Raw genomic sequence first — 27,673 nt, 5'->3', positions numbered from 1 at the left:
AAAGATCAAAGTGTATGCCTTTGAATGCCTTTCTGAATTTCTCAGAAATTCCACTAGGTTGCATGTTTGCATGTTCACAGGGGTGTGATATAGACATGATGATTTCTATATTTATGAGTCATGAAAGCCTTGAAAACATCTCTTTGTTTACAATTATCTCTATATATGCAAATCTCACTCACTCAGTTTTGAGTTAAGGAATAGAATAGAATAACAGAGTTGGCAGCGACCTTGGAGGCCTTCTAGTCCAACTCTCTGCTTAGACAGGAAACATTACACCGCTTCAGACAAATGGTTGTCTAGCATCTAAAAAACTTCCAGTGTTAAAGGCAAGTTGTTCCACTGATTAATTGTTCTAACTGTCAGGGAGTTTCTCCTTAGTTCTAGGTTGCTTCTCTCCTTGATTAGTTTCCACACATTGCTTCTTGTCCTCCCTTCAGATGCTTTGGAGAATAGCTTGACTCCCTATTCTTTGGGGCAGCCCCTGAGATATTGGAATACTGCTATAATGTCACCCCTAGTCCTTTTCATTAAACTAGACATACCCAGTTCCTGTAACTGTTCTTAATATGATTTAGCCTCCAGTCCCCTCATCCTCTTTGTTTCTTTTGTTTGCACTCTAGTCTCAACATCTTTTCTACACCGTGATGACCAAAACTGGACACCGTATTCCGAGTGTGGCCTTACCAAGGCCTTATTAAGTGGTATTAACCCTTCACGTGATCTTGATTCTATCCCTCTCGTTTATGCAGCCTAGAACTGGGTTGGCTTTTTTGGCAGCTGCTGCACGTGGCTGGCTCATATTTAAATGGCTGTTCACTAGGACTCCAAAATCCCGCTCACAGTTACTACTATTGAGCAGGGTGGCACATATACTGTACCTGTGCATTTCGTTTTTCTTGCCTAAATGTAGAACCTTACTTTTTTCACCATTGAATTCCATAATAATAAGGGGAAACATCCAAGGAGGAATTAGGAGAAAACCTAAGATTTATTGGGGGTGGGATAATTTCAGCAGAGACCTGTGAGAACTGAAACAATTTTGAAACAAGCTCCTTCTTCCCCAGTGTACCTTGGAGCAGCTGCTTCACGGTGTCTGTCTGGTGGGCAGGCTTCAAGAATGGCTATTTCACTGCCCCAAAGTCTCATGGCTTGTAAGGGCTCTTTGGCCGGATCTGGTACAGGCGTCAGTTAGCAGGGAATGAAGGCCTAAAGTACTTTACCGAGAGATCACACGAGACCAGCAATGCAAGATCTCAGGCTACTGATCTCGCAGGATCTTGCACTGCAGTATTTTAGGCCTGTGTTCTTTTTAAGAACTGAGGACTGCACGAGATCCAGGGCAAAGGTTTTTGAAAATAAAGAGGCCTTCCCTCTCTTTGCAAAGCATTTTGCCCTGGATCTCATGCAGGCCTTGGTTAGCAGAGAACAGAGGCCTAAATCACTGTTGCGCAAGATCACGTGAGATCAATAGTGCTAGATTTTCCACTACTGATCTCACGTATCTCTCATTACTTTAGACCTCTTTTTCTGTAAATGCAGCGAAGTAGGAAAAGGAATCAACAGCTCATCACATTGTCGTAGGCTACCGTATTTTTCGAATCATAAGATGAACCTAGGTTTAGAGTAGGAAAACAAGAAAAAAAATAGTTTTTGGCCTCCGCATCAGAGGTGGGTTTCTCCCTATACAGTCCGATACGGCAGAAGAGGTAGAGAAAGTCCGGCGTACAGGATAGGATCAGTAGAAAGACAGAAAGAAAGAAGGGAGGGAGGGAGGAAAGAAAAACAGCACAGCGATTTAGGGCTAGAAGGCTACTCAGAGGTCATCTAGTCTAACCCCCTGCTGCAGCAGGAAATCTTACATTTTCTGGATTATTTTGGTGCCTCTAATGGAGAGGAAAATTGCCAGAAAGGCTGCCATGCAGAGGAAGGCAGAGACAGTCCTTGACTTATGACTTGAGCCCAAAATTTTGGTTGCTAAGCAAGAGCATTGTTAATTGGCTTCACCAAATTTTATCCAATCCATGACATCTCCTGGTGAGTGACATCAAGTTGGCCAAGCCAACCCAGTCACATGACCGCTGAGCCACACCCACAAAATAGGTAGTAAAAAGTTTTGAAACCCACCCCCGCTATGCATGTCCCGTTTTTGTCATTCCCAGTGTCCAGAAGCACTCTGCATACCAAAAACAGGCCCGTTTTGGCCTCCCAAACCCTCTGCACATCCCATTTTCAGCCTCCCCGAGGCCGGGGAGGACAAAAACCCAATACACAGAGGCCTCCGGGGTGGGCCCATTTTTAACCTGCAGAGTTCTTCTGGACATCAGGGAGGCCAAAAATGGGATGCATGGAGGGTTTGGGAGGCCAAAACAGGCCCGTATTTGTTCTATAAGACACACAGACATTTCCACCCAGGGGTTGTTTTTTTTTTTGGTATCTTATACTTTGAAAAATACGGTAAGTCCCGGCCGGATGGGGTGGGGGAAAAGGTAGGGCGAGTGTTGCAGGGCCTCTGTGGTCATTTGTAATTGTGAACGACAGCCACGGTGCTTCAACATTCACAATTTCGCGACTGAGTCTCAAGTACTTGGGAGAGGGCTAGACATAACTTGGAACAGTCGCTAAATGTACTGTCATAACTTGGCAATTACCTGTACTCTAGGATGCTCTGAGTCACACTGCATGAAGCCTTTTTAAAAAATTGGATTGGGAGAATGCTCTTCCATGGGCTGAATGTGAAAGTTCTGTTCTCACACAATTTTAGAGGTTTTAGAGGACAAATGACAACATATTACTCTCCCGTGACCTCCAGAGGACATATAAAAGCACACCTTGTTCTTTTCAGCCTCCACAGATAGGTCCAAAGAGAAATGGAGAAATACAGATAAGAAATGGCAGAGAAAGCATCTAGTCAAAGACACATGGAGCATGAGGCCAGATCCTTTCCTTCTCCCTCCCAGGAGACAATATCTGATTAATGTTTTTTTTAATTATAAAACTAACTATAATCTGTCTTCTTGAACTGTCTGACTGGGGACTAGAAAACTCTTACCCAGAGAGACCACGTTCCTATGGTTTTCAAGCATGACTTCCGAATGCAGCGCTTTCTGGTCAGGATCCAGCTGAGACCATTCCTCCTCAGAGAAATACATAGCCACCTCCTCGAAGGACACCAGACTCTCCTGAACAAGGAAACAAGAAAGCAACAGGAGGATTCGCAAGATCTGTTCATCTTCATAATTTATTTAGACAAGAGGATAGAAGGGGAACTCATCAAATTTGCAGTCAAGACCAAATTGACAGGAACACCAACACTCCAGAAGATAAGCTCCAGATATAGAAGGATCGACAGATTGGGCTCCATCTAACGAAACGAAATCAACAGTGAGAAATGTAAGGCTCTACATTTAGGAAAGGAAAACCACATGCACAGGAATAGAATAGGTGAAACCTAAATCAACAATAGTAAGTGCAACAGAGATGTTGGGAGTCCTAGTGGACAATTTCTTAAACAGGAATCAGCAGTATGTTACTGAGAGATAGAATGACGATGACATGAAGTGTTAGTACCACTTTATAATGCCTTGTTAAGCCCACACTTGGAACATTATATCCAGTTTTGGTTGCCAGATATAAAAAAGTTATTCCGACTCTAGAAAGAGTGCAGAGAAGAGCAACCAAAATTATTAGCGGACTGGAAGCTAAAACATATAAAGAATGGTTGTGGGAATTGGGTATGTCTATTGTCATGAAAAGAAGGACTAGGGGGTGACATGATAGCAGTGCTCCAAGAAGGAATGGATTCAAGGAGAGAACCAACCTACAAATAAAGAGAAATTTCCTGACAGTGAGAACAATTAATCAGTAGAATGACTTGCCTACAGAAATTATGGGTGCTCCAACACTGGAGGTGTTTATGAAGATATTGGACAGCCATTTCTCTGGAATGTTATAGGGATTCCTATCTGAGCAGGGGGTTGGACTAGAAGACCACCAAGATCCCTACCAACTCTGTTATTCTGTTCCATTGTTCCCAAATTCCCAAAGCAAAGATATGCACAAATTTAAATGGCTGTGCATCACGTAAATCCTAATTTTAGGTGAGAAAAAGGGCAAATCTGAAAATTGCTTTCACTGAATAAATATTTGGGAAAGTTTTATCAAGTTAATTGATTCTAGAAAACCTTCCGTGCCTTTCAGTAACGTAATCCTGGATCAATTGATCTCTCTCTCTCTCTCTGTCATTGATTGATCTAGTAGTCTGAGCCATTCACTGAAAGGAAAAAAAACAAAAAGAAAATTCCCTGGGAAAGTCATTTCTCAGCTTTTGCAAAGCGGGAATGTTTGATCTCCTAATTGAGGCACAAATCAGATGACAGGAGACTATTTTTTAGCCCAAAGTACCATGATTACATGCTCAACACGGCCACTCCCTTTGGATTTTAATACTCTGCTTTATTTTTTAATACACTTTGCTTATTTTTTGAACTACAGGTTATAAATGAGGGTTTTTAAAAATGGCAATGTGAGTATTTATTTATTTTTCATTAGCCCTGCACGATTCTGAGTCAACGAATGAAAAAAAAAGGGGTCTCTAGCAGTTCCTGCCACTGTGATACGTTTACTCCTATTTCTTGAAGCATTTTTAAAAAATGGTTTCAGAGGAAGCTATGCTGGCTGACAGCAACCTGAACCCGCCTTTCTGCTTTCCAATTTGTGGAAGAACACAAAAATAATCCAGGCAAAACAAGAGTGGGAAACAGAAGGAAGAGAGCACTCTGCACACCCACTTCACTTCCTGAAGGGAGAATAGAAATCTAATATATTTTCCCCTTCTTACTTGATTTGGTGGTTCAACCGCTGTTTGATCGCCGTCATAAAAACCAGAAAGCTTCATTCTTTGTTTCTCTGAAAGGAATAAATAATTTCAAAATGCATAATTAGAAAAATAGGAGGAGGTATTCTATAGAAGAGAAGAGATAGTGAAAGTAAGACAGATGGACAATCGGGAGGATCTTCCATTACCTCCGGAGCTGTCCTGACTTTGATCTTCCCAAGGGATCCCCCTGAAAAATAGCTCCTGAGGGGGGTTTGATGGGTTCTTCTCTCCCTCGGGATCTCTGATCTCCGCAGTGCAACACTTCAAATAGGAGGAAAGAAAAAAGCAGCAGAATTAATGTACATCACACAAAATAAAGTGGATTCTTATATTCGGAACACAACCTCAAAGCCCCAATATCCATATGTGAGATTGAGTGAGGAAACAATGGAACAATGTACTACAAGAATTCATGTATTGCCATACATGATGAAGGCCAAAGAAGTTTGGGAAGGAAGCGTCAAGTACTCAACATTTTCTCTATTCCAGTGGTTCTCAACCTGTGGGTCGGGACCCCTTTGGGGGTCGAATGACCCTTTCACATGGGTAGTCTAAGACCATGGGAAAACACGTATTTTCAAAAAAATACGGAAAACATAAAATAATTTTATGGTTGGGGGTCACCACAACATGAGGAACTGTATTAAAGGTTGCTGCATTAAGAACGTTGAGACCCACGGCTCTATTACCTTCTGAGCTCCCTAAAGTCTCTCACCTGCAACTGGACCTTCTGCTCCTCCGCCTGGCTCAGGAGGAAGCCTTCGGCCAGGGCCACCGCCTGGGAGCTGCTCTCTGCTCCACACTCCCGCACCCAGCTCTCCATCTCCGGGGGCAGGAGACCCAAGAGCTGCTCCAGAACCACCAGGTCCAGCATCTGGGCTTTGGTGTGTTTTTCTGGTCTCAGCCATTGCCTGCAAATGTCATGGAGTCGGCTGCAAAGTCCTCGGGGACCCTCAGCCTCCTGGTATTGGATGAAGTTCCAGGGCTGAACTTTGGAAGGGAGGATGGTTTCCTCCTCCAGGATCTTCTGCCCAGTTCTTGTCCCGATCTCCCCACAGCTCCCAGGCTGAGCAGCTGAAGGGCCTTTTCCGCTTCCCTCCTTGGCAAAAGGTTGCGTCTCCATCCTTTCTCTGTCCTGCAGAGCAACTCCAGATGGGTCCAAGGACTCTGGTGGGTCTCCAGATGCCTTTTCCTTCACGGGACCATTTCTGGTGTCCCAGGACGGATCCCTGCAAGTTATTCCGCTCCTTTTTTCCCCTCCCCAAGATTTTGCCTTGCAAAGACCACAAATGGCTTCCAGTTTCTGTATCTGAGATGGAAAGAAAAAGAAAAGGCAAGAATTAGAAAGTGGAAATTCAGCCACTGAACAACCTTCACTCAACCCCAAGCGGCTCATCCCAGAACAGAGCAGAGGTCCCCCCCAAGCAGGGCCGGGAAGGAGGCAGCTGGAGAGGCCGTCCCGCTTCTCTCCCACTCCAAAGACAGAATGGGGGCCTTGGGGAGCCTGGTGCGAATCCTGCCTCCTCCTCGCCCGGCTTCTCTCCTCTCCTGCTGGGCCTCCGTAAAGCCGACCCTCCCCTCCTCCCACTCGGGCTCTTCCCCCGCTTCTCCTGCTTTTCCCTGCAGGGAGAAGGCGGAGTCCGGAGTATGGGACTCGGGAAGGGCCCCCAACTCACCCGGGGCACGTCTGGATGTCCCCCACGACAGCCTCTCCGCCTCCTGCGGAACCCCAGCGGTTAAGGAGAACGAGTGGGGCGTCCTAGAAAGGCAAGGCTCGGTGACGTCACTTCCTTCTCAGCCTCCACTGGAAAGTCAGTGTGACGCTCGACCTCCAGTGGCCCAATAGGGAAGCGCCTGGAGTTCCTTGTCTTGGCAGAAGGCGCCCCCTGGTGGATTTGGCGCGAAGAGCCAGGGTAGTTCAACTTCATTGGGTCCGCATAAGGCAGTGTTTCTCAACCTTGGCCACTTTAAGTCCTGTGGACTTCAAGTCCCAGAATTCTATGCTGGCTGGGGGATTCTGGGAGTTGAAGTCCACAGGACGTAAAGTCGCCAAGGTTGAGAAACGCTGGCATAAGAGAGAACAAATCTTCGTGGGAGCCTCTTTCTTTTCATCAGACTAGACTCAACCCAGTTCCAGCAACCGTTTTTCATGTTTTTAGCTCCAACTTTGTTGCTCTTCTCTGGCTTCTCAAGATCTTATTTATTAATTATGCAAAACATAAAGAAAAAAAAAGAAATAGGAAATTAAGGGGAGGAGAAAGAGCGGGAAAGAAAGTCTGAGGTAGAAGAGAAAAAAATGCTTTCTTCTTTTTAGCACAGAACCCAGATAATCTAAAAAAGGCATTCCAGCCTGACAATTCAATCTAATGGACAAAAACAAAGTCATTTTTGGTCCGTTTCCTTTGAACACTTTAAATGTGAAGATATCCAATTTAACGGTTGGAGAAGGATCCGCCTGAGGGGATCTGAGCTCTGATTGGTTGCTGCTTGTGGAAAAGGGGGCGTTTCCCTTGTTTCCCGCCTTTTCCTTCTGGGCGCCGTTTGAGATTTACCTCAGGATGTTCCTGTCTGTTTTCTCTGCTGCGAATGTTAAATACATTTATATTGATACGAAATTACAAGATTGTGTCCGTGTCTCCCTTTTCCTTTGGACAATTTCGTTGCATTTATTTTGTACAATGACAATAAAGGCTATCCTGTACACCAGCTGCATGTTTCCTCCACATTAAACCGCTTCAGTTGCACCTTCCAGTCCTGGGTTTCTATTTTATCCCCTGATAGTGTCGGAAGGAAAAACGGGTCCAGTTCCAAGAAGGGAAGAAAATGGAGGCTGCTTAAGGAAGGGGGTTTATTGACGCGCAGAACCAAGAACGGCCTGCAGTTGGAAGAGAAGAGGGCTGGGAGGGACCTTGGAGGTCATCTAGTCCAGCCCCCTGCTCAGGCATAGGAGAAGCTATATACCATTTCAGTCCAGTCTCTTCTTTAAACTCTCCAGTGTCGGAGGATTTACAACCTCTGGTGGCAAGGAGTTCCACCGGTTAATTCTCCTTCCTGTCAGGAACTTTCTCCTTAGATTGCTTCTCTCCTTGGTTCCTTTTCCACCCGTTGCTTCTCGCCTTCTGGGGCTTTGGGGGATAGTTTGCCACCCCGCTTCTCCGGGGAAGTCCCCCAAATTCTCTTCTGGGAGAGCCGAGCGGGAGGATTTCGGTGCCGTTTCTGCGGCGTCTGGTAATCCAGAGTGTCGGGACTCCGCCTCTGGCAACCGCCGCCGCCGCCATTCGGGCTCCCGAGGCGATCATCGTAGCTTCTTCCTCCCTCCAAGCCGAGCCGGGAGCCGTTTTGCCTGCGGCTGTTGCCCAGCAGCCTCCGTGTGTGTAAAAGCCCGGAGATGGTGGGGCTTTTTCCCCTGACTCACAGAAAGAAAGGGGGGCGGGGTGTTCCTTTCACATTTGGGGCCGGGGGGAGTGGAATCGGAAGAGGCCGCTTCGTCCAGACGTTCCGAGCAAGGGAGACGCGTGTTTCAAGGATGGAACTCGCTTTTTTTCTTCTCCCGTGAGAAAAGGCGGCGCCTCTGCCTGATCCAGCTGAGGGGTTTCTGGGGCTTCCCTTCGGATTGGGGGTGTCTGTCTCTGACTCCCAACTTGTCCTCGCTATCTCTCCCTCCCCGCCTTATCATCCAGCGCAGCAGCTCTTCCTACGGCGCAACCGTCTCATTTAATGACCGTCAGTGTGTGTTTCGGGCAGATGCTTCCAGCCCGAGAGGAGGAATGGGAGCGGAGCGTTTTTCTCGGACTTTTGAGCTGGGAGGGGCCAGAACGAGCTCAAGCGCCAATGGGAATTCTCCCTGCTGGAGCGTCATCCGTCCCCAGGCGGAGTCCTTTGTGACTTCACCTGGAGGGGGGGTTCGGCGCAGAGCGAAAGTGAAAGTGAATGGGGGGGAATCCCTTCAGTCTTGAGAAACTGCAGCTGAAGAGGGGAGGTTCAGGGCAGGCCCAGAAGGGACCCTCCACTTTCTTTGATCTCGTTGCGATGAGACTTTCCTCTGTGTGCATGGAGTGGTGGACTAGATGTCTGTTTAGGTTCCCAAGCTGTCTGGTCGGGGGGGGGGGCGCGAAAGGGCCCTGGTCAGTGGTGAAATTCAATTTATTACCGGTTCTATGGGCGTGGCTTGGTGGGCGTGGCAGGGGAAGGATAGTGGAAAATCCTCACTCCCACCGCATTCTGGGGCCAGCCAGAGGTGGTATTTGCCGGTTCCTCAGAAGCTGCTGAATTTCACCCCTGGCCCTGGTCCTTCTCTGAAAGGGGCCTTTGGGCTTCCTCCAGCTCACTTGGGGGAGGGGAACTTCGGAAGGGTCACTGAAAGTACTGGGGGTGTGGGACTGACTAAGGGGAAGGGAGGGCCAAATCCGGAGGGTGGGTCTCCTGGGTTATAGCGCAGCATCACTGCCTGGCCGTCCTCCAGAGGCATGGGGGGAGCCCCATAGTCGAGGAGGGGCTCAGAGGGCAAAGGGGCAAAGTTTTAGAGTTTTATTTGTATTTGTAGGCCGCCCTTTTCCCTGAGGGGACTCAGGGCGGCTCACATAAAACCGGGGGAGGGGGGGTACAAACATCAAGATAGAAACATATAATAAAATGGTAGGCAACATACATTCATCATTCGGGAGGGGTAACTATTCCTATCCCCAGGCCTGACGGGCGAGCCAGTTCTTCAAGGCTATGCGGAAGGCTTGGACGGTGGATTTTTCAGCAAAGGCTGAAAAGGGCCAAATCCAGGAAAGGCTCAGGGGAAAATCTCTTTTTTTAATAGTCTGAATATCCCAAGTATTTTCTCTGGCTGCTCTGGGGTCCCAGTTCCCCACCCATCTCAACAGAGATCCACATTGGAGCTTTCTCTCCATCCCAAAGAGCTACCTGGTCGCCGCTGACCCTCCCTCCCTCGCATGGAGAGGAGCCCATGGCTCTTGGGGGGACATTTTTCCAAAGGGGGGGGGATGTCGCATTTCTTGCCCTCCCCTCAGTTAAGAAAAGGATCAGAGCAAAGAGTTTTCTTTCCCACTATCCTCTCCCTTTAGCAAAAACAGGGCCATTTGGAGGTTGCGCGGGGATCGGGCTGGTCCTGTGCAAGCGATGGGGGGGGGGCACTTATTTTATTGTATTTCTTCTTATGTCATAATTTATACTCCTTCAATTCCCAGCAAGACTATGGGAAAACCTCCCGGTTTTCCTCCCACTGAGTTCAATAAAGTGGAAGGAAGGGTAGATGGATGGATGGGGGAGGGAAGGAGGGAGGAAAGAATAGAACAGAACAGCAAAGAATAGAATAATATAGTCGGAAGGGATCTCGGAGGTCTTCTAGTCCAACCCCCGACTCAGGCAGGTAAACCCTATGCCATTTCAGATAAAAGGTTGTCAATCTCTTTAACAGATTAACAGAGTTGGAAGGGACAATGTAGGTCATCTGGTGCAGGAAACTTTGGAGCTCAACCTCCAATTAGGAGTCCCGAAGGTCCCACTCCCACCTAGCCACGGGAGAAGGGGGGCCTAGAGGGGCGTGAGGCTGCCTCTTATCCCACACCGGTTGCCTTCCCGCGACCCCCCCCAACTCTGTCAGAGAGGAGAGGTCTCTCTTCGTCCTGCGGGGGCAATTGCAAGGGGGCGGACATCACGCGGAGATGGAGGCAATAGCAATAGCAGTTAGACTTATATACCGCTTCATAGGGCTTTCAGCCCTCTCTAAGCGGTTTACAGAGTCAGCATATCGCCCCCAACAATCCGGGTCCTCATTTTACCCACCTCGGAAGGATGGAAGGCTGAGTCAACCTTGAGCCGGTGAGATTTGAACAGCCGAACTGCAGAACTGCAGTCAGCTGAAGTAGCCTGCAGTGCTGCACTCTAACCACTGCGCCACCTCGGCTCCTGCAGGCTCCTGCCTCTCTTCCCTCTACGCCTTTTCCCACAAGTAGGGTCCCAGTCCCTTTCTCCCCTCCTCCCCTAGGAGCACTGACAGCCCCTCAGAGCCTTCCTCGTCCCCCAGAATAGACCCTCCTTACCGGGGGGTCTTCTTTTCCCCCTTCGCTTCCGGGGATCCGGGCCAGCGCTCCCACCAGCAGCATCAAGGGGAGTCCAGCAAAAGCCACGGATGCTGCCCCACAAGCGCCCCCGAAGATAGAGCTGAAAGACGCCGAGGTCTCCAGACCCAGAGGCGGAGTCGGTGGGTCTGCATTGCGGCATTTTCCTCGAATTTTGGATTTGGGAGTGGCCAGAAAAGCGAAAGGACCAATGGGAATCCTCCCTTCTGCAGCGTCATCGATCTCCGGGCAGAGTCTCTGTTGCTTCATCCGATAGAAGAGTTTAGTTCGGCGCAGAAAGAGAAGCGGAGAAAGTGGGAGTGGGGGTCCCTTCAGTCTTGGGGGGCGGCAGCCCGGGGGGGGGGGTTCATGCCAACCCTGGAGGGAAGTATGGACTTCCTTTTGCCCTCTCCCGGGATCCTGCCTGGCTTGGACGGGGACGGGGGCTGCTGTGTATGAAGAAACGGGAGACGCAGCCTCACAGCCGGAAGCTTCTGCCTTTTGCCTCCTTCCTGGCAAAGGGGCTGCCGGAGGGCCGCTTTTACCCCCAGACGCTGTGGGGTTTTCTGACCCACCGCAAATAGGAGCTCGGTTTTGGTTCAAGAATGGCTGTTCTTCATCTCAACGGGCGGAAAGGGTCAAGTCCTCGGAGTCATGACCGGCGCTAGGCAGAAAGTTCCAGTTCTGTTTCTGATTGGCTGCGACGGGCCTGTTTGCAGGAGTGGGAATTGCAGCCCCCGGATTGGCTGCCCGCCTGACAGCATTCATATAAATAGCTGTCAGGGTTCCCTGTCAGTTGTTGTTGTTACCTGTGTTGGCCTTGTTAGTGAAGCGTTCCATTGCACACAGTAGCGTCTGTCTTACCTCAGCTTACCAGAACAAAGCATTGGCGACAAAGATGGCGGCTTTCTCCACCATGTGCATGTTCGCCGAATACTGCCCTGAACGTGAGATGTGCACCCAGCCTTCTTCCACCTCTTGCGCAGATGAACTGGAGCAGCCCCCCCCGATTCCTGCGTAGCCTCCAAACGGCCCTGCTTCTTCGTGGGGGGGGGGGGGGGAGAAAAGTATATCCTCCTATTTTCCCTGGGATATTTTTTTCCCAGCTGAGGGCAAAAAATGCCGCAGCCCTCTTTGAGAAAATGCCCCACTCGGAGACCGGCCCCAGCTCCATAGGAAGGGCCGTGGAGACCAGGCAGTTCCTCCTGCCGAGTGGGAGCGGGAAAATGGGACCCCAGAGCTGCCAGAGACCATCCTTAGGATACTCAGACTATGGAAAAAAAGAGATTTCCCCCTGAGAAATCTTGGAGGGAAACAACGGACACAAACATATAGTTTTATATCAATATAAATGTATTTAACATTCGCAGCAGAGAACACAGTCAGGAGCATCCTGAGGTAAATCTGAAACGGCGCCCAGAAGGAAAAGGCGCGAAACAAGGGAAACGCCCCCTTTCCACCTGCAGCAACCAATCAGAGCGCAGATCCCCTCAGACGGGAGCCAGCCTTCACTCAGCCACAACGGGCTGTTTGGGACCATCCTGCGCTTTCCTTCTCCAGCCGTTAAATTGAATATCTTCACATTTAAAGTGTTCAAAAGAAACAGACCTAAAATGACTTTGATTTTGTTGATCAGGTTGAATTGTCAGGCTGGAATGGCGTTTTTTCCCCTTCAGACGTCCTTTTCCCCTCTTTCTCTTCCCCTTAATTTCCTATTTCTATTTTTCTTTGTGTTTTGTATAATCAATAAATAAGATCTTGAGACTCAAGAAAGAGTGCAAAGAAGAAGAGCCACAAAGATGGAGGCGGGAACATACAAAAGAAACGGCTGTTGGAACTGGGTGAGTCTAGTCTGATGAAAAGGAGGAGGGGAGAAATGACGGCATCTTCCAATGTCTTAAATCTCCTCTCTTCGCCATTTATTCTGTTCTATAAATAAATAAATAGGGAGACCGAAATGGAAGAGGCGGAGTTGGCGTAGCGCTATATAGAAGAAATAACCAAACCGCTTTTGAAACGCAACAGAAGAAAGACAAAAAACTCCTTCAATACATTTGGGTTAATGTAAAAGGGGAAAAGAAGAACAGACGTTGAAGCTTTTGTCTGACAGGGAACCCTACTCCCAAGCCCATCATCCCCGCCCTCCCTCTTTGCCCTCAGAGGGGCTCCTCTTTCCCGCCCTTTCTACAATCCTGGCACTTTGCCCCCAATTCCTTCAGGGGGCGCCCTCTGCCAAGGGAACTCCAGGCGCTTCCCTATTGGCCCACTGGAGGGCGAACGTCACGGCTCGCTTTCCACAGGAGGCGGCGAAGGAAGTGACATCACTGAGCCTTTTCTCTCTAGGACGCCGCACTCTCTCTCCTTAACCGCTGTTAAGGCAGGAGGCGGAGGGACTGAAGGGAGGACTTCCAGGCTTGTCCCGGATGAGGGGGGGTACATCTTACTGGGTCCCACTCTCCCCAGCCGCCCTCTCCCTGCAGGGGAAAGCGGGGGAAGAGCCCGAGTGGAGGAGGGCTTACGGAGGCCCAGCAGGAGAGCAGAGAAGCCGGGCGAGGAGGAGGCAGGATTCGCACCAGGCTCCCTGAGGCCCCCGTTCTGTCTTTGGAGTGGGAGAGAACCGAGGCGGCCTCTCCAACTGCCTCCTTCCCTCGGCCCTGCACTGGGATGAGCCGCTTGGGGCTCCGGGCAGGTTGGGTGAAGGTTATTCTGTGGCTGAATTCCACTTTCTAAATCTTGGCTTTTCTTTTTCTTTCCATCTCAGATACAGAAACTGGAATCCATTTGTGGTCTTTGCAAGGCAAACTTTTCTCTTCGGGAGGAAAAAAAAGAGCAGAATAACTTGGTCCCGTGAAGGAAAAGGCATCCGGAGACCCACCAGAGTCCTTGGACCCATCTGGAGTTGCTCTGCAGGACAGAAAAAGGATGGAGACACAACCTTTTGCCAAGGAGGGAAGCGGAAAAGGCCCTTCAGCTGTTCAGTCTGGGAGCTGTGGAGAGACCGGGACAATCACTGGGCAGAAGATCCTGGAGGAGGAAATCATCCTCCCTTCAGAAGTTCAGCCCTGGAACTCCATCCATTACCGGGAGGCTGAGGGTCCCCGAGGACTTTGCAGCCGACTCCATGACGTTTGCAGGCGATGGCTGAGACCAGAAAAACGCACCAAAGCCCAGATGCTGGACCTGGTGGTTCTGGAGCATCTTCTGGGTCTCCTGCCCCCAGAGATGGAGGGCTGGGTGCGGGAGTGTGGAGCAGAGAGCAGCTCCCAGGTGGTGGCTCTGGCCGAAGGCTTCCTTTTGAGCCAGGCGGAGGAGCAGAAGGAGCAGGATGAGTTGCAGGTGAGAGACTTTAGGGAGCTCAGAAGGGAATAGAGAAAGTGTCTGAATACTTCACCCCTCCTTCCCAAACTTCTCTATTCATCATACGTGTCAATTCACCGATTCTTGTAGGACGTTCTTCCATTGTTTCCACACTCAACTTCATGGATGGGTATTGGGGGCTTTGAGGTTGTGTTCCGAATATAAGAATCCAGTTTGTGTTGTGTGATGTACATTAATTCTGCTTCTTTTTTCCTTCCTCCTATTTGAAGTGCTGCAGTGTGGAGATCAGAGATCCTGAGGGAGAGAAGAACCCATCAAATCCCCCTCAGGAGCTATTTTTCCCTTGGGAAGTTCAAAGTCAGGACACCTCGGAAGGTAATAGAAGATCATCCCGATTGCCCATCTGTCTTCCTTTCACTATCTCTTCTCTTCTATAGAATACCTCCTCCTATTTTTCTAATTATGGATTTTGAAATTATATATTCCTTACAGAGAAACAAAAAATGAAGCTTTCTGGTTTTTATGACGGAGATCAAACAGCCGTTGAACCTCCAAATCAAGTAAGAAAGGGAAAATATATTAGATTTGTATTCTTCTTTAAGGAAATGAAGCAGATGTGCAGAGTGATCTCTCTTTTTATTTCGCCCCCTTATTTGGCCTGGATTATTTTTGTGTTCTTCCACAACATGGAGAGCAGGATAGCAGGTTCAGGTTGCTGTCAGCCAGTGTAGCTTCCTCTGGTTATCTTCTTCTTCAAAGTTCTGCTCCAACTTTGAGTTTACATGATGCAAAAGTTCTTCAAGAAATAGGAATAAACCTACCACATTGGCAGGAGCTGCTAGAGACCCATTTTGTGGGGGTATTTCTTTGACTTGGACTGGAGAATAGCCTAATGCTGGGAAAGATTAGGGGCAAAAGAAGAAGTGGCCGACAGAGAATAAGGCGGCTGAATGGAGTCACCGACGCACTCGGTGTGAGGTTAAATGGACTCCAGAAGATGGTAGAGGACAGGAAGGCCTGGAGGAACATTGTCCATTGGGTCGTGATGGGTCAGACACGACTTTTCAGCTAACAACAACAATGAAAAATAAATACATTGCCACACTACCATTTTTTAAAAGCCTTATTTATAACCTATAGTTCAAAAATAAGGAAATTGTATTAAAAAATAAAGCAGACTATTAAAATCCAAAGGGAGTGGCAATGCTGAGCATTTAATCACGGTATTTTGGGCTACAAAATAATCTCCAATCCTCTGATTTGTGCCTCGATTAGGAGATCAAACTTTCATGCTTTGCAAAAGCTGAGAAATGACTTTCCCAGGGAATTTTCTCTTTGTTTTCTTCCTTTCAGTGAATGGCTCAGACTACTAGATCAATCAATGACAGAGCGATAGATCAGTTGATCCTGAAGTGGGATTACTTTACTGAAAGGCTCGGAAGGTTTTCTAGAATCAATCAACTTGATAAAACTTTCCCAAATATTTTTTCAGTGAAAGCAATTTTCAGATTTCCCATTTTCTTACCTAAAATTAGGACTTGTGTGACGCACAGCCATATAATTTAGTGCATATCTTTGCTTTGGGAATTTAGAGAAGAATAGAACAGAATAACAGAGTTGGTAGGGATCTTAGAGGTCTTCTAGTCCAACCCTCTGCTGGGACAGGAATCCCTATAACATTTCAGATAAATGGCTGTCCAATTCCTTCATAAACACCTCCAGTGTTGGAGCACCCACAATTTCTGGAGGCAAGTCATTCCATTGATTAATTGTTCTCACTGTCAGGAAATTCCTCTTTACTTGTAGGTTGGTTCTCTCCTTGAATAGTTTCCATCCATTCCTTCTTGGAGCACTGCTATCATGTCACTCCCTAGCTCTTCTTTTCATAACACTAGACATACCCAATTCCCACAACCATTCTTTATATGTTTTCGCATTTAGTTCACTAATAATTTTGGTTGCTCTTCTCTGCACCCTTTTTAGAGACTCAAGATCTTTTTTACACCTGGCAACCAAAACTGGATGTAATATTCCGAGTGAGGTCTTACCAAGGCATTATAAAGTGGTACTAACACTTCATGTGATCTTGATTCTATCCCTCTTAATGCAGCCTATGATTCTGTTGGGGTTTTGTTGGCAATTGTAGCATACTGCTGACTGATATTTAAGTGGTTGTCCATTAGGACTCCAAGATCCCTTTTGCACTTACTACTGTTGAGCCAGGCATCACCTATTCTATGTCAGTGCATTTGGTTTTTCTTTCCTAAATGTAGACCCTTACATTTCTCACTATTGATTTCATTTTGTTAGATGGGGCCCAATCTGTCAATCCTTCTATATCTGAAGATTATCTTCAGGAGTATTGGTATTCCTGTCAATTTGGTCTTGTCTGCAAATTTGAGGAGTTCCCCTTCTATCCTCTTGTTCAAATCATTGATGAAAATGAACAGATCTTGTGAATCCTCGTGTTCTGTTCTTTTTTCCGTTTTCAGGAGAGTCTTGTGTCCTTCGAGGAGGTGGCTGTGTATTTCTCTGAGGAGGAATGGTCTCAGCTGGATCCTGACCAGAAAGCGTTGCATTCGGAAGTCATGCTTGAAAACCATAGGAACGTGGTCTCTCTGGGTAAGAGTTTTCTAGTCCCCAATCAGAGAGTTCAAGAAGACAGATTATAGTTAGTTTTTTATTTAAAAAAACACTAATCAGATATCTCCTGCGAGGGAGAAGCAACAGAGTGGTCAACACCTGGAATGCTCTACCTGACTGTTGTTACTTACTCCAACTTCCATAGCTTCAACCTTAAACTGTCTACCGGGGATCTCACCCCATTCCTATGAGGTCCGTAAAACGGGCGTGCATAAGCAACCAGCGTGCCTTCCGTCCCTGTCCTACTTTCCCCATTTATTTTTAATCATTCCCTTTGTTCATGTCCATGTTTATACTTGTACCTGTTATCTTCTACATGTTTGACAAACTAATTAAACTGCAACATTCGCCCTACGTATTCCGCCACCTTGCCGAGACATAACTTGTGACGATGAGGCCAGCCATCGGTTCCTTTGCCTGTTTTGGTGCATTTGCAGAAAAAAAGCCCTAAAGTAAGGAGAGATACGTGAGATCAGTAGTGGGAAATCTAGTACTATTGAACTCACGTGATCTCACACTACAGTGTTTTAGGCCTTGGTTCTCTGCTAATCAAGGCCTGCACGAGATCCAAGGCAAAATGCTTTGCAAAGAGAGGGAAGGCCGCTTCATTTTCAGAGACTTTTGCCCTGGATCTTGTGCAGCCCTCAGTTTTTAAACAAACAAAGGCCTAAAGTACTGCAGTGCGAGATCACATCAGATTAGTAGCTTGAGATCTTGCATTACTAGTCTTGTGTGATCTCACAGTAAAGTACTTTAGGCCTCCGTTCTTTGCGAATTGACGCCTGTACCAGATCCAGCCAAAGAGCCCTTACAAGCCATGAGCCTTTGGGGCAGCAAAATAGCCATTCTCAAAGCCTCCCAATCTTTGCAGTCTCAGCCCAAAGAGCGTTTACAAGCCAATGGGAGGCTTCAGCAAAGGATTTCGCTCCAAAGTCTCAACCCTGGGATCGGGCTGAGCAGGGGTCACACCTACCAGACAGACACTGGGGAAGAAGGAGCTTGTTTCAAAATTGTTTCAGTTCTTACAGGTCTCTGCTGAAATTAACCCACCCCAATAAATTTTAAGTTTTCTCCTCATTCCTCCTTGGATGTTTCCCCTGATTATTCCTTAACTCAAAACTGACTCTGAGTGAGATTTCCTTGTATAGAGATAATTGTAAAGAAAGAGGTGTTTTCTAGATTTTTTCAAAGTTTTCATGACTCATGAATATAGAAATCATCATGTCTATATCACAACACTGTAGGCATGCAAACATACAACATAATGGAATTTGAGAAATTCAGAAGGAAATTCACTTGACTTTCTGCAGCTTAATCTTTTTCTCTAACCTTGTTATCATTTTCATTTCTCTTTTGCTTTGAAGGTATTAATGGGCAGAAGAATCAAGATTCCCGTGAACTGTTCCAAGTGATCAGTGCTAAAGATGGAACGGAAAAATTTGGAATTCAAATGGAATTTGAAAGCAATGAGAGAAACCAGTCAAAGAATTGGAATCAGGAGAGTTCATCTTCCACCGATGCTCCAATGCCAAACTTTCATGCCCAACAGGAGAAAATAAGGAAAAAATGTACTACAAAAAGTGTGCAACTAATCAAACCTAAAGTACAAGTAAATGAACACTATTTAACCCAAAACAAAAGAGAAGATGCTCTAAGAGGACACAACGGACAAAATTACAATGGGACATTCATTCTTTTTCTTGGGAATATCTTCCTTACACCTCAAAAAGCGGTTGACACAAAAGAGAAGCCTTATAAATGTTTGGAATGTGGAAAATGTTTTAGCAAAAACGGGCATCTTACTATCCATAAAAGGATCCACACAGGTGAGAAACCATATAAATGCATAGAGTGTGGAAAGACCTTTGCTCATAGCACCACACTTACTATGCATAAGAGGATCCACACAGGGGAGAAACCCTATGAATGCATGGAGTGTGGAAAGACATTTGCTCAAAGCAGAAGGCTTACTAACCACAAAAAGCTCCACTCAGGAGAGAAACCATATAAATGCATGGAGTGTGGAAAGACCTTTGCTCAGAACAGTACACTTACTATCCACAAGAAGATCCACACAGGAGAAAATCCATTTAAATGCAGGGAGTGTGGAAAGACCTTTGCTCAAAGAGCTCATCTTATTCGCCATGAGATGATCCACACAGGGGAGAAGCCGTATAAATGTACGGAGTGTGGAAAGACCTTTGCTCATAGCAGTACACTTACTATCCATAAAAGGATCCACACAGGGGAGAAACCATATAAATGCATGGAGTGTGGAAAGACTTTTGCTCTGAGCAGTAGACTTACTATCCACAAAAAGATCCACATGGGGAAAAAGCCATTTGAATGCATGGAGTGTGGAAAGACCTTTGTTCATAGTTATAATCTTATTTCTCATAAGGTGATCCACACAGGGGAGAAGCCGTATAAATGCATGGAGTGTGGAAAGACATTTGCTCAGAGCAGCGGACTTAGAAGCCACAAAAACATCCACTCAGGAGAGAAACCATATAAATGCATGGAGTGTGGAAAGACCTTTGCTTATAGCAGTGGCCTTAGCAGCCACAAAAAGCTCCACACAGGAGAGAAACCATTTAAATGCATGGAATGTGGAAAGACCTTTGCTCAAAGAGGTAATCTTATTTCCCATAAGATGATCCACACAGGGGAGAAGCCGTATAAATGTATGGAGTGTGAAAAGACATTTACTCATGGCAGTGGACTAAGAAGCCACAAAAAGGTCCACTCAGGAGAGAAACCATATAAATGCATGGACTGTGGAAAGTTGTTTGCTCAGAGCAGTGGACTTAGAAACCACAAAAAGATCCACTCAGAGGGCTTCTGATTGATGTTGTGGCGCTATTGGACGCAAAAAATGGGGATCCGCAAACCCATGCCAAATTCCTTCGTTGGAGGGCCCCATAAAGAGTGGGGTGGTGCCCACTCAGGTCGTGGAGAGCCGAAGCTCTCCTGGTTGATCCAGGGCTAATTCCGTATCATCTGATGAGGCGGATGAGAGGTAGCCATTATGGCTGCCGTGAAGTTGGGCAGCCAAAGAAACAAAGAATGTGCTGGAGCAGTGTCTGAACAGTGACTGGAACTGGGTGAGATGACTTTTTTATTATCTAAGATCAATCCTAAAGAAAATAAAATCTGGAAGAAGGACTCTTTGAAGAGTTTGTTTAAGCGGAGAAAAATTACAGACCCCCAAAGCACAAAATGTTTAAAAACATAAAAAGTTTTGATCACTAACATTTTAAAATGCTAGAACTATTTGTTAGAATTTTGATTATTTTTTTGAATAAATGCAACAACTTGTTAGAATTTATACAACATTGAAGTTAAGCGGAAAGCGCCATCTACTTTGGAACGGAATATATTATACTCTTTTAATCCTGGGAAAATACTGATAAAACAGAAGAGAAAGTGGAAACAAGACCTAGAGAACCGCTGAGCTATCTATTGTTTTATATTTAACTAATCCGTGACTCCTGGAGCTCAAATGGTAAAAATACGGGAGACATCTATGTAAAATGACTTTCAAATATCAGGAGTAAGGATTGAATTTATAGAGGGGACTTAAGACATTTGGAAATTTTCCTGAATTACCAAAAAGAGCTAAATTGACTATTTGTGGGATATAAAGAACTATATTACTATATTCCCGGAGGAGCAACAACAGGGCTGAGTAAATGATTTCCAGATTGACTGAGGACAAAGATAATTGAGACTCGGTGGCAGTGATAGACCAGTGACAGACTACTGAGCCATATTTAGACGTAAAAAAATAAGGCAAGGGGGAAATTAGTGGGTTATCACTAAAAAGAATTGGTGGCGATGTTCCAAAGCATTTCTGATTCTATAACTGCGATGGCAAACCAATGGCAGGCATGCCAGAGGTGGCACACAGAGTTCTTTCTGTGGGCACATGTGCTGTCTCCAGCTGGTCTGCCAGTCAGCTGGTCTGCACATGTGCTGGAGTGCCGGAAACCCGAAGATCAGCTGGCCAGTGCCCATGTATGTGCCGGTCACCTGATCTTTGTGTTTCCAACACACGCAAAGACCAGCTGGCATGCATGCATGTATGTGCCAGAAACCTGAAAAAAAAAACAGCCAGCTAGTCTTGGAGTTTCCGGGGCTCTGCCCGCACACATTCAGGTTTGGGCTGAAAAGGTTTGGCATCGCTGTTCTATGACAAGGAATCACAGTGAGATAATGGATTTGGCGAATAATATAAATGAGAAGCTACAAAGTGATTCAGAAGGGGTAATGAATGAATGAAAGAAATACAAATTAATGAAGCAATTCATGGAAAGTACATGCTAAAAGGCCAAAAAAATAATTTTGGACAAACAGCAAGATATTTTTGAAAAGAAAATGAAGAGTTGGGCAGATCCTCTGGAGGCTTGGCAGCGAAAGATAGTAGAGATGGAAGAAATACTTAAGTAAAACAGGAAAGATTTAGATCGAGAAGATCCAAGGCAGGTCATTTGGGAAGCAGGTCAAATGAATAAGAATTGAAATATTAAAACAGGCAAGAGATGATGAATAGAGGAAATGTTTTGTAACACAAGATTGATATTATTAGGAGCCAAAATAGAGGCAGACACAAGAAATAGGAGGAATAATAATATAGCCAAATATAAAGATTAGATGTTGAAAGATGGTGACACTATGTTTTAATGATATTCCTATTGTTATTAGAATGGGGAACAATTAAAACGTTGAACAATTAAATAATGGTCTATATTTTAACAAATATGTATAATAACATTACAATTATATAAGTATGACAAATAACAATGATATCACTACTACTTATATTTAAAGAAATGATACCCAGATGCCTCACTGTTCATGTGTTGATATTGATGTGTATTTAAAAATAATTTTTAAAAAAAATCCACTCAGGAGAGAAGCAATTTACAGTAAATGCATGGAGTGTGGAAAGACGTTTGCTCAAACACTGCAGAAACTATGTCTCATGTTTCATCCAGACTTTAACACCAATAACACTTTTTTAAATTCAGGAAACTGAATTCCACATTGTTCTAACGCTACAAAGTTTGCAAGAGTACAAAATGCTGTTCCACAGATTCTCCGGGTTGTAGGTGGGCTCTGAATATTTTTCTTGATAATTGCATAATATTGCATGCAGACACGCCCACATGCACACTTCTTAACTTCAGCCAAACCTCCTTTAAATCAGCTACATTCAAAAGTTGTTCATCTTCTAAAGATTCTAAAGTCTCCAAAACAAGGGAATTTGCTTAAATTGAGTATATGTTTCTGAGGAATAATGGAATAATAATTGAAAGGGACTTTGGAGGTCTTCTAGTCCAACCCCCTGCTCAGCAGGAAAACTGAAAATGCCAAAATCTGAGTAGAAGGCCTGGGGAATGTGTTCAGACCCCCCTTGTCCCACACCAACACACTCCGAGCCAAAGATAAGTTACGGCATTTAATTAACTGACAGACAGTCCTTGGCAGCAAACCGGCACAGACAAGCTTGGGCAGCAATCCAGCACAGATAAGCTGTGGCAGCAATCCAGCCTGCCAAGCTCACAATAATGTTCTCCAACAGTTCCTGGGTTGACTTCTGCAAAAGGGGCGTGTGCACAAGCAGTCCTTTTATAGTCTGGAGAGGAGCCTAATGACCATCAGCTGAGTGCAATTACCTCCTGTACTTGCGCAACTGTTCCTGATGCCCATTAGCTCTTCGGTGTCGGGCATCCAGGAACAATTCACTGCTGGCATCCGGATCACTGTCCCTTGTTTCCTCCCCACTGGTCCAAGGCTCAGGCGCCTCCTGGTGGCCAAACAGCCTCTCTGCGCCCTGCTCAGAGCCGGAACCCTGTCCAGGGTCCTCCAGAGCCGACTCATAGGGCCCCTCGCTGTCAGAGTCTGGGGGCAGCTCCAATGGCTCCTGCTGGGCCACAACGGGAATGTATCAGAAGAACATTTAGAAGGAACCCTATACCATTTCAGAGAAATGGCTGTCCACTCTTCTTCAAAACCTCCAGTGATCAAGCACCCAGAACATCTGGAGGCAAGTAGTTCCACTGGTTAATTGTTCTCACAGTCAGGAAGTTTGGCTGCTTCTCTCTTTGTACAGTTTTTATCTATTGCTTCGTTTTGCCTTCTGCTTCTTTGGAAAATATATTGCCCCCCTTTCTTTGTGGCAGCCCCTCAAAAGCCTGTTTTGTTATCTATCACACTCTTGTGCAAAGTATCTGAGCCTTTTCCTCCTTTCAGTGATCCGTGAAAGTACATCTATAGCAGGTATGTAGATGCAGATAATAAAGTCGAATAAGAATGAACAGCATTTTTACAGAACTATAGATCCGTTGAGGCTGGGCGTGACAAGGTGTGGCGGGGAGGGGCCGAGCGAGGCACCCCTTGATGTGAGTTATTTTGAATTGGCCATGCTCACCCAGTCACATGGCCACCAATCCATGGCCACAGAACCGGATTCCACCACTGGATGAAACCTACAACTGGAAGGTGCAGCTGCAGAGAGGCAATATGGAGGAATTGCGCAGCTGCTGTCCACAGGAAGAGGGAGGCACGGACACAAACTTGTAGTTCTATATAAAATAAACGTATTTGTTGCCCTCAAACTAGGCTCTTGCTTGGTGTCAAAGCGATAAGTCACCAGATACAAGGTGTCATACAGAATTATACTTTTATTTTGGTACCAAGATATAAGGACCCCGGTTTGAAAAGCTAACCAAGGGCCTAGATTAGAATCTTACAGCAATTTTTATAGTCAAGGGATGGTTGCATTCAATCCTTCGCACTTCCCCTAATAATCCATGCATAACAGATAACATTGGTTATTTGGATTTCAGCCTCCTAAAGTCTGACACTTGTTATGGTAAATAGCTAAAATTGCATCACCTACTGTTCACCCAGGTCAGCTCTGTGGTTTTGGGGTTTTTTCTTATAAGCGAGCTATTTTTGTGTCTAATATTCTGGCTAGCAGTTTTCTAATAGGTAAGGTGCTAACTTCTGTCTCACGCAGGCCCCTTCCTATTGCAGAGAATAAAAGGTTTTGTGTGAGGCAGCGCACAGACCCACTCCCCACCTCCTCCTGCAGTAAGAGAAGACAGGAAATAGCAAAGCTCTTATCTGTTTGTTGTAAGGCAAAGAAATGAAGATCAGAGAAAATGTTTTATTAGAATTCATATTCCTCACTCTCATGTCCATTCCATCCACACACGGAGCCTACCTCCACATGTGACCCTTCCTCTGATCCCCAGGGCCTCATCTGGGCATACATTCCATCGTCTGATCCTTCAATTTCAGGAATGGAGGATCACAGCATGCAGAGCATTTGGGATCTTTCTGGATCTGGTGGCTTTCAGTTTTAACCAGTCTTAATCCAGGTAGATTTCAGGCGAAGTGGCTGCCAGGTGGATGGTTGCAGCCATAATAGCAGTAGCAATAGCAGTAGACTTATATACCGCTTCATAGGGCTTTCAGCCCTCTCTAAGCGGTTTACAGAGAGTCAGCATATTGCCCCCAACAATCTGGGTCCTCATTTTACCCACCTCGGAAGGATGGAAGGCTGAGTCAACCCTGAGCCGGTGAGATTTGAACCGCTGAACTGCTGATCTAGCAGTAGCCTGCAGTGCTGCATTTAACCACTGCGCCACCTAAGCCCTGAGTGCGGGTCTCTGCTGAGCAGGAGAGCCTGGAGGAGGGGGTGGTTGGAGGGTCAAGCAGTCCTAGAGTCCCTGGGGACAGTCTGGAGGATCTTCGTCCCTCCCTCACAAGAAAGAGCTCTGAAATGAAGCTGGGAAGAGGGTCTCAGCAGGGGAAGGCCCAGACTGCCCTTCTCCCCCTCCTTCCAACCTGCCACCTCCAACCTCCATTTTTCAGAATTTGCGGAAAAGCCAGAAATTAATCAGCTACTGAAGGAAAAAAAACCCCCACATAAATAGGATCTTTCAGATAAGTTGCTATCCAGTCACTTCTTAAAAATGCCAGTGATGAAGCAACCTCACTGTCTGAAGGAAAGCTGTTCCACTGCTTAATCGTCTTCACTGTAAGGAAGATTCTCATTAATTTGAGGTTTCTTCTCTCCCTGATTATTTTACATGCATTGTTTCTTGTCCTGCACTCTGGTGCTCTGGAAAATAAATTGACCCTCCTCCTCTTTGTGGCAGCCTCTCAAGTACGGGAATATTGCTATCGTGTCACTCCTTATCCTTCTTTTCTGTAGACTAGCCAAACACAAAACTTGCAACTGTTCTTCATGTTTTAGTCTCCAGGCCTTTAATCATCTTAGCTGCTCGTTTGCACTTTCTCCAAAGTCTAACCATCTTTTTTGTAATGTGATGGTCAAAACAAAACAGGATGCAGTAATCCAGGTACAGGCTTACTAAGGCTTTATACAACAGTAGTAATAGCAGTACTAATACTAATGCAATCAAGGATTCTATTAGCTTTCTTGGCTGCTGCCGCACAGACTTGACTTATGTTTAAGTGATCATCCATTCGGACTCCCAAGGTCCCTCCACATTAAGTTTCATTTTGTTGGATTCAACCTTCCCTCATTTGGATCACAAAGGCACAATATGCATACACAAACAAATCTATAGAGACATGGTGGGTCACCGATTTGAATGCAGTACTACAGACTAATGGTCCATAGCCAGGAGTTTGATCCTGACCGGCTCATGGTTGATACAGCCTTTTATCCTTCTGAGGTTGCTAAAATGAGGTCCCAGATTGCTGAGGACAATAAACTGACTTCATAACGGCTCAGAGAGTGTCGTAAAGCATTGTAGAGTGGTATATAAGTCTAAGTGGAATTGCTATTGCTAGTTTCTCTTGAGTGTGGATCGTTTTTGAGATGACAACCATCCTCAGCAAAACTTTCAACATTCCATGCATTTATATAGCTTCTCCAGTGTGGATCATCTTATGGGAAATAAGATTACCTCTTTGAGCAAACATCTTTCCACATTCCATGCATTTAAATGGTTTCTCTCCTGAGTGAACCTTTTTGTGGCTTCTTAGTCCACTGCCATGAGTAAAGGTCTTTCCACACTCCATGCATTTATAAGGCTTCTCCCCTGTGTGGACCATCTTATGGGATGTAAGTGTTCGTCTATAAGGAAAGGTCTTTCCACACTCCATGCATTTATATGGCTTCTCCCCTGTGTGGATCATCTTATGGGAACTAAGTGTACTGCTATGAGCAAAGGTCTTTCCACACACCATGCATTTATATGGCTTCTCCCCTGTGTGGATCATCTTATGGGAACTAAGTGTACGACTATAAGCAAAGGTCCTTCCACACACCATGCATTTATATGGCTTCTCCCCTGTGTGGATCATCTTATGGGAACTAAGTGTACTGCTATGAGCAAAGGTCTTTCCACACTCCATGCATTTATATGGCTTCTCCCCTGTGTGGATCCTTTTATGGGAACTAAGTGTACTGATATGAGTAAAGGTCTTTCCGCACTCTATGCATTTATATGGTTTCTCCCCTGTGTGGATCATCTTATGGGAATTAAGATGCCCGTTTGTGCCAAAACATTTTCCACATTCCAAACATTTATAAGGCTTCTCTTTTGTATCAACCGCTTTGTGAGATGTAAGAAAATTACTTCCAAGAGAAAGAATGAATGTCCCATTGTAAATTTGGTCCATGTGTCTTCTTATAGCATCATCTCCTTTGTTTTGGGTTAAATAGTGTTCATTTACTTTAGCTTTGATTAGCTTCACACTTTTTCCGGTATATTTTTTCCTTATTTTCTCTTGTTGGGCAAGAAAGTCTTGCATCAGAGCATCAGTGTAAGATGAGCTTTCCTGATTCCAATTCTTTGACTGGTTTCTCTCATGGCTTTCGAATTCCATTCGAATTCCAAACTTCCCCATTCCGTCTTTAGCACTGATCACTTGGAACAGTTCACGGGAATCTTGATTCTCCTGCCCATTATTACCTTCAGAGCAAAAGAGAAATGAAAACGATAACAAGGTTAGAGGAAAAAGATCAAAGTCAAGTGAATTTCCTTCTGAATTTCTCAGAAATTCCATTAGGTTGTATGTTTGCATGCTTACATGTGATATAGATACGATGATTTCTATATTCATGAGTCTGAAAGCTTTGAAAATACCTAGAAAACATCTCTTTCTTTACAATTATCATCTATATATGCTGTATATAAGGCTGTATACCGTCGCCTTGCCTATTTAACTTATATGCAGGGCACATCATGAGAAAGGCAGGGCAAATGAATCAAAAGTTAGAATTAAGATTACTGGGAGAAATTATCAAATACAATCATGGAATTTAACACATATTGTATTTCCCCCCTCCCCCCAAATCCCCACCTCCCTTCCCTCCCCCCCGACTTCCCAAAGACCATACATGGTATAACTTTTGAACAATCACAGTCTAAAATATCTCTACATTGAACTCAGCTTCTTACTGTTACCCAAATTTTAAACAATTTAAATTATTACTGATACTAAGCATAAGCTATCTGGAGTTTCTTAGTCCCATATTTACTTTTTATGTAATCAATCCATTTTTTCCAGTCTCGTTTATATCTCTCGTTTGAATGTTCTTTGAGATATGCTGAGATTTTGGCCATTTCGGCTAAGTTCATAACTTTCAAAGTCCATTCTTGAATTGTAGGTAAATCTTTCTTCTTCCAATACTGCGCCACCAAGAGTCTTGCTGCCGTTATTAAATACAGAACCAAATTAGTCTCTGCTGCTGTAAAATCAATACATATACCCAGTA

At 45.5% G+C, this 27,673-nt stretch overlaps 2 protein-coding genes across 4 annotated transcripts in view; one reads left to right on the top strand and one right to left on the bottom strand.

The window, feature by feature from the left end:
* The window catches only part of LOC106553795 (uncharacterized), a 56,035-nt gene that overhangs the window by 2,087 nt on the left and 26,275 nt on the right, over nt 1-27,673 (bottom strand). Inside the window, exons 1-4 of one of the 3 annotated variants that reach the window (XM_087711349.1) lie at nt 5,595-6,183; nt 5,026-5,140; nt 4,841-4,908; nt 3,053-3,182 (exon numbers count right to left, since the gene is read on the bottom strand). In XM_087711349.1, coding sequence (XP_087567475.1) covers nt 3,053-3,182; nt 4,841-4,908; nt 5,026-5,140; nt 5,595-6,002 — 721 coding nt within the window. In that variant the 5' untranslated portion in view covers nt 6,003-6,183. Of the gene's footprint in view, nt 1-3,052; nt 3,183-4,840; nt 4,909-5,025; nt 5,141-5,594; nt 6,184-25,818; nt 26,868-27,673 lie in introns of those variants that run through there. The other 2 variants (XM_087711347.1, XM_087711346.1) reach the window with 2 other exon arrangements.
* LOC148047265 (uncharacterized) lies at nt 13,401-23,950 on the top strand. Its single transcript, XM_087711352.1, has 5 exons — nt 13,401-14,283; nt 14,535-14,640; nt 14,758-14,825; nt 16,758-16,887; nt 18,273-23,950. The coding sequence occupies exons 1-5, from the start codon at nt 13,870-13,872 to the stop codon at nt 19,751-19,753; spliced, it is 2,199 nt and encodes a 732-aa protein (XP_087567478.1). The 5' UTR covers nt 13,401-13,869; the 3' UTR covers nt 19,754-23,950.

This window comes from Thamnophis sirtalis, unplaced genomic scaffold (genome assembly GCF_051295495.1).
Source record: "Thamnophis sirtalis isolate CommonGarterSnake01/CBP01778 unplaced genomic scaffold, rThaSir2_p1.2 scaffold_3, whole genome shotgun sequence".
NCBI classification, from domain to species: Eukaryota; Metazoa; Chordata; class Lepidosauria; order Squamata; family Natricidae; genus Thamnophis; species Thamnophis sirtalis.
Note: the sequence above shows the minus strand (reverse complement) of the source record. Positions and strands in the feature narration are given on the sequence as shown.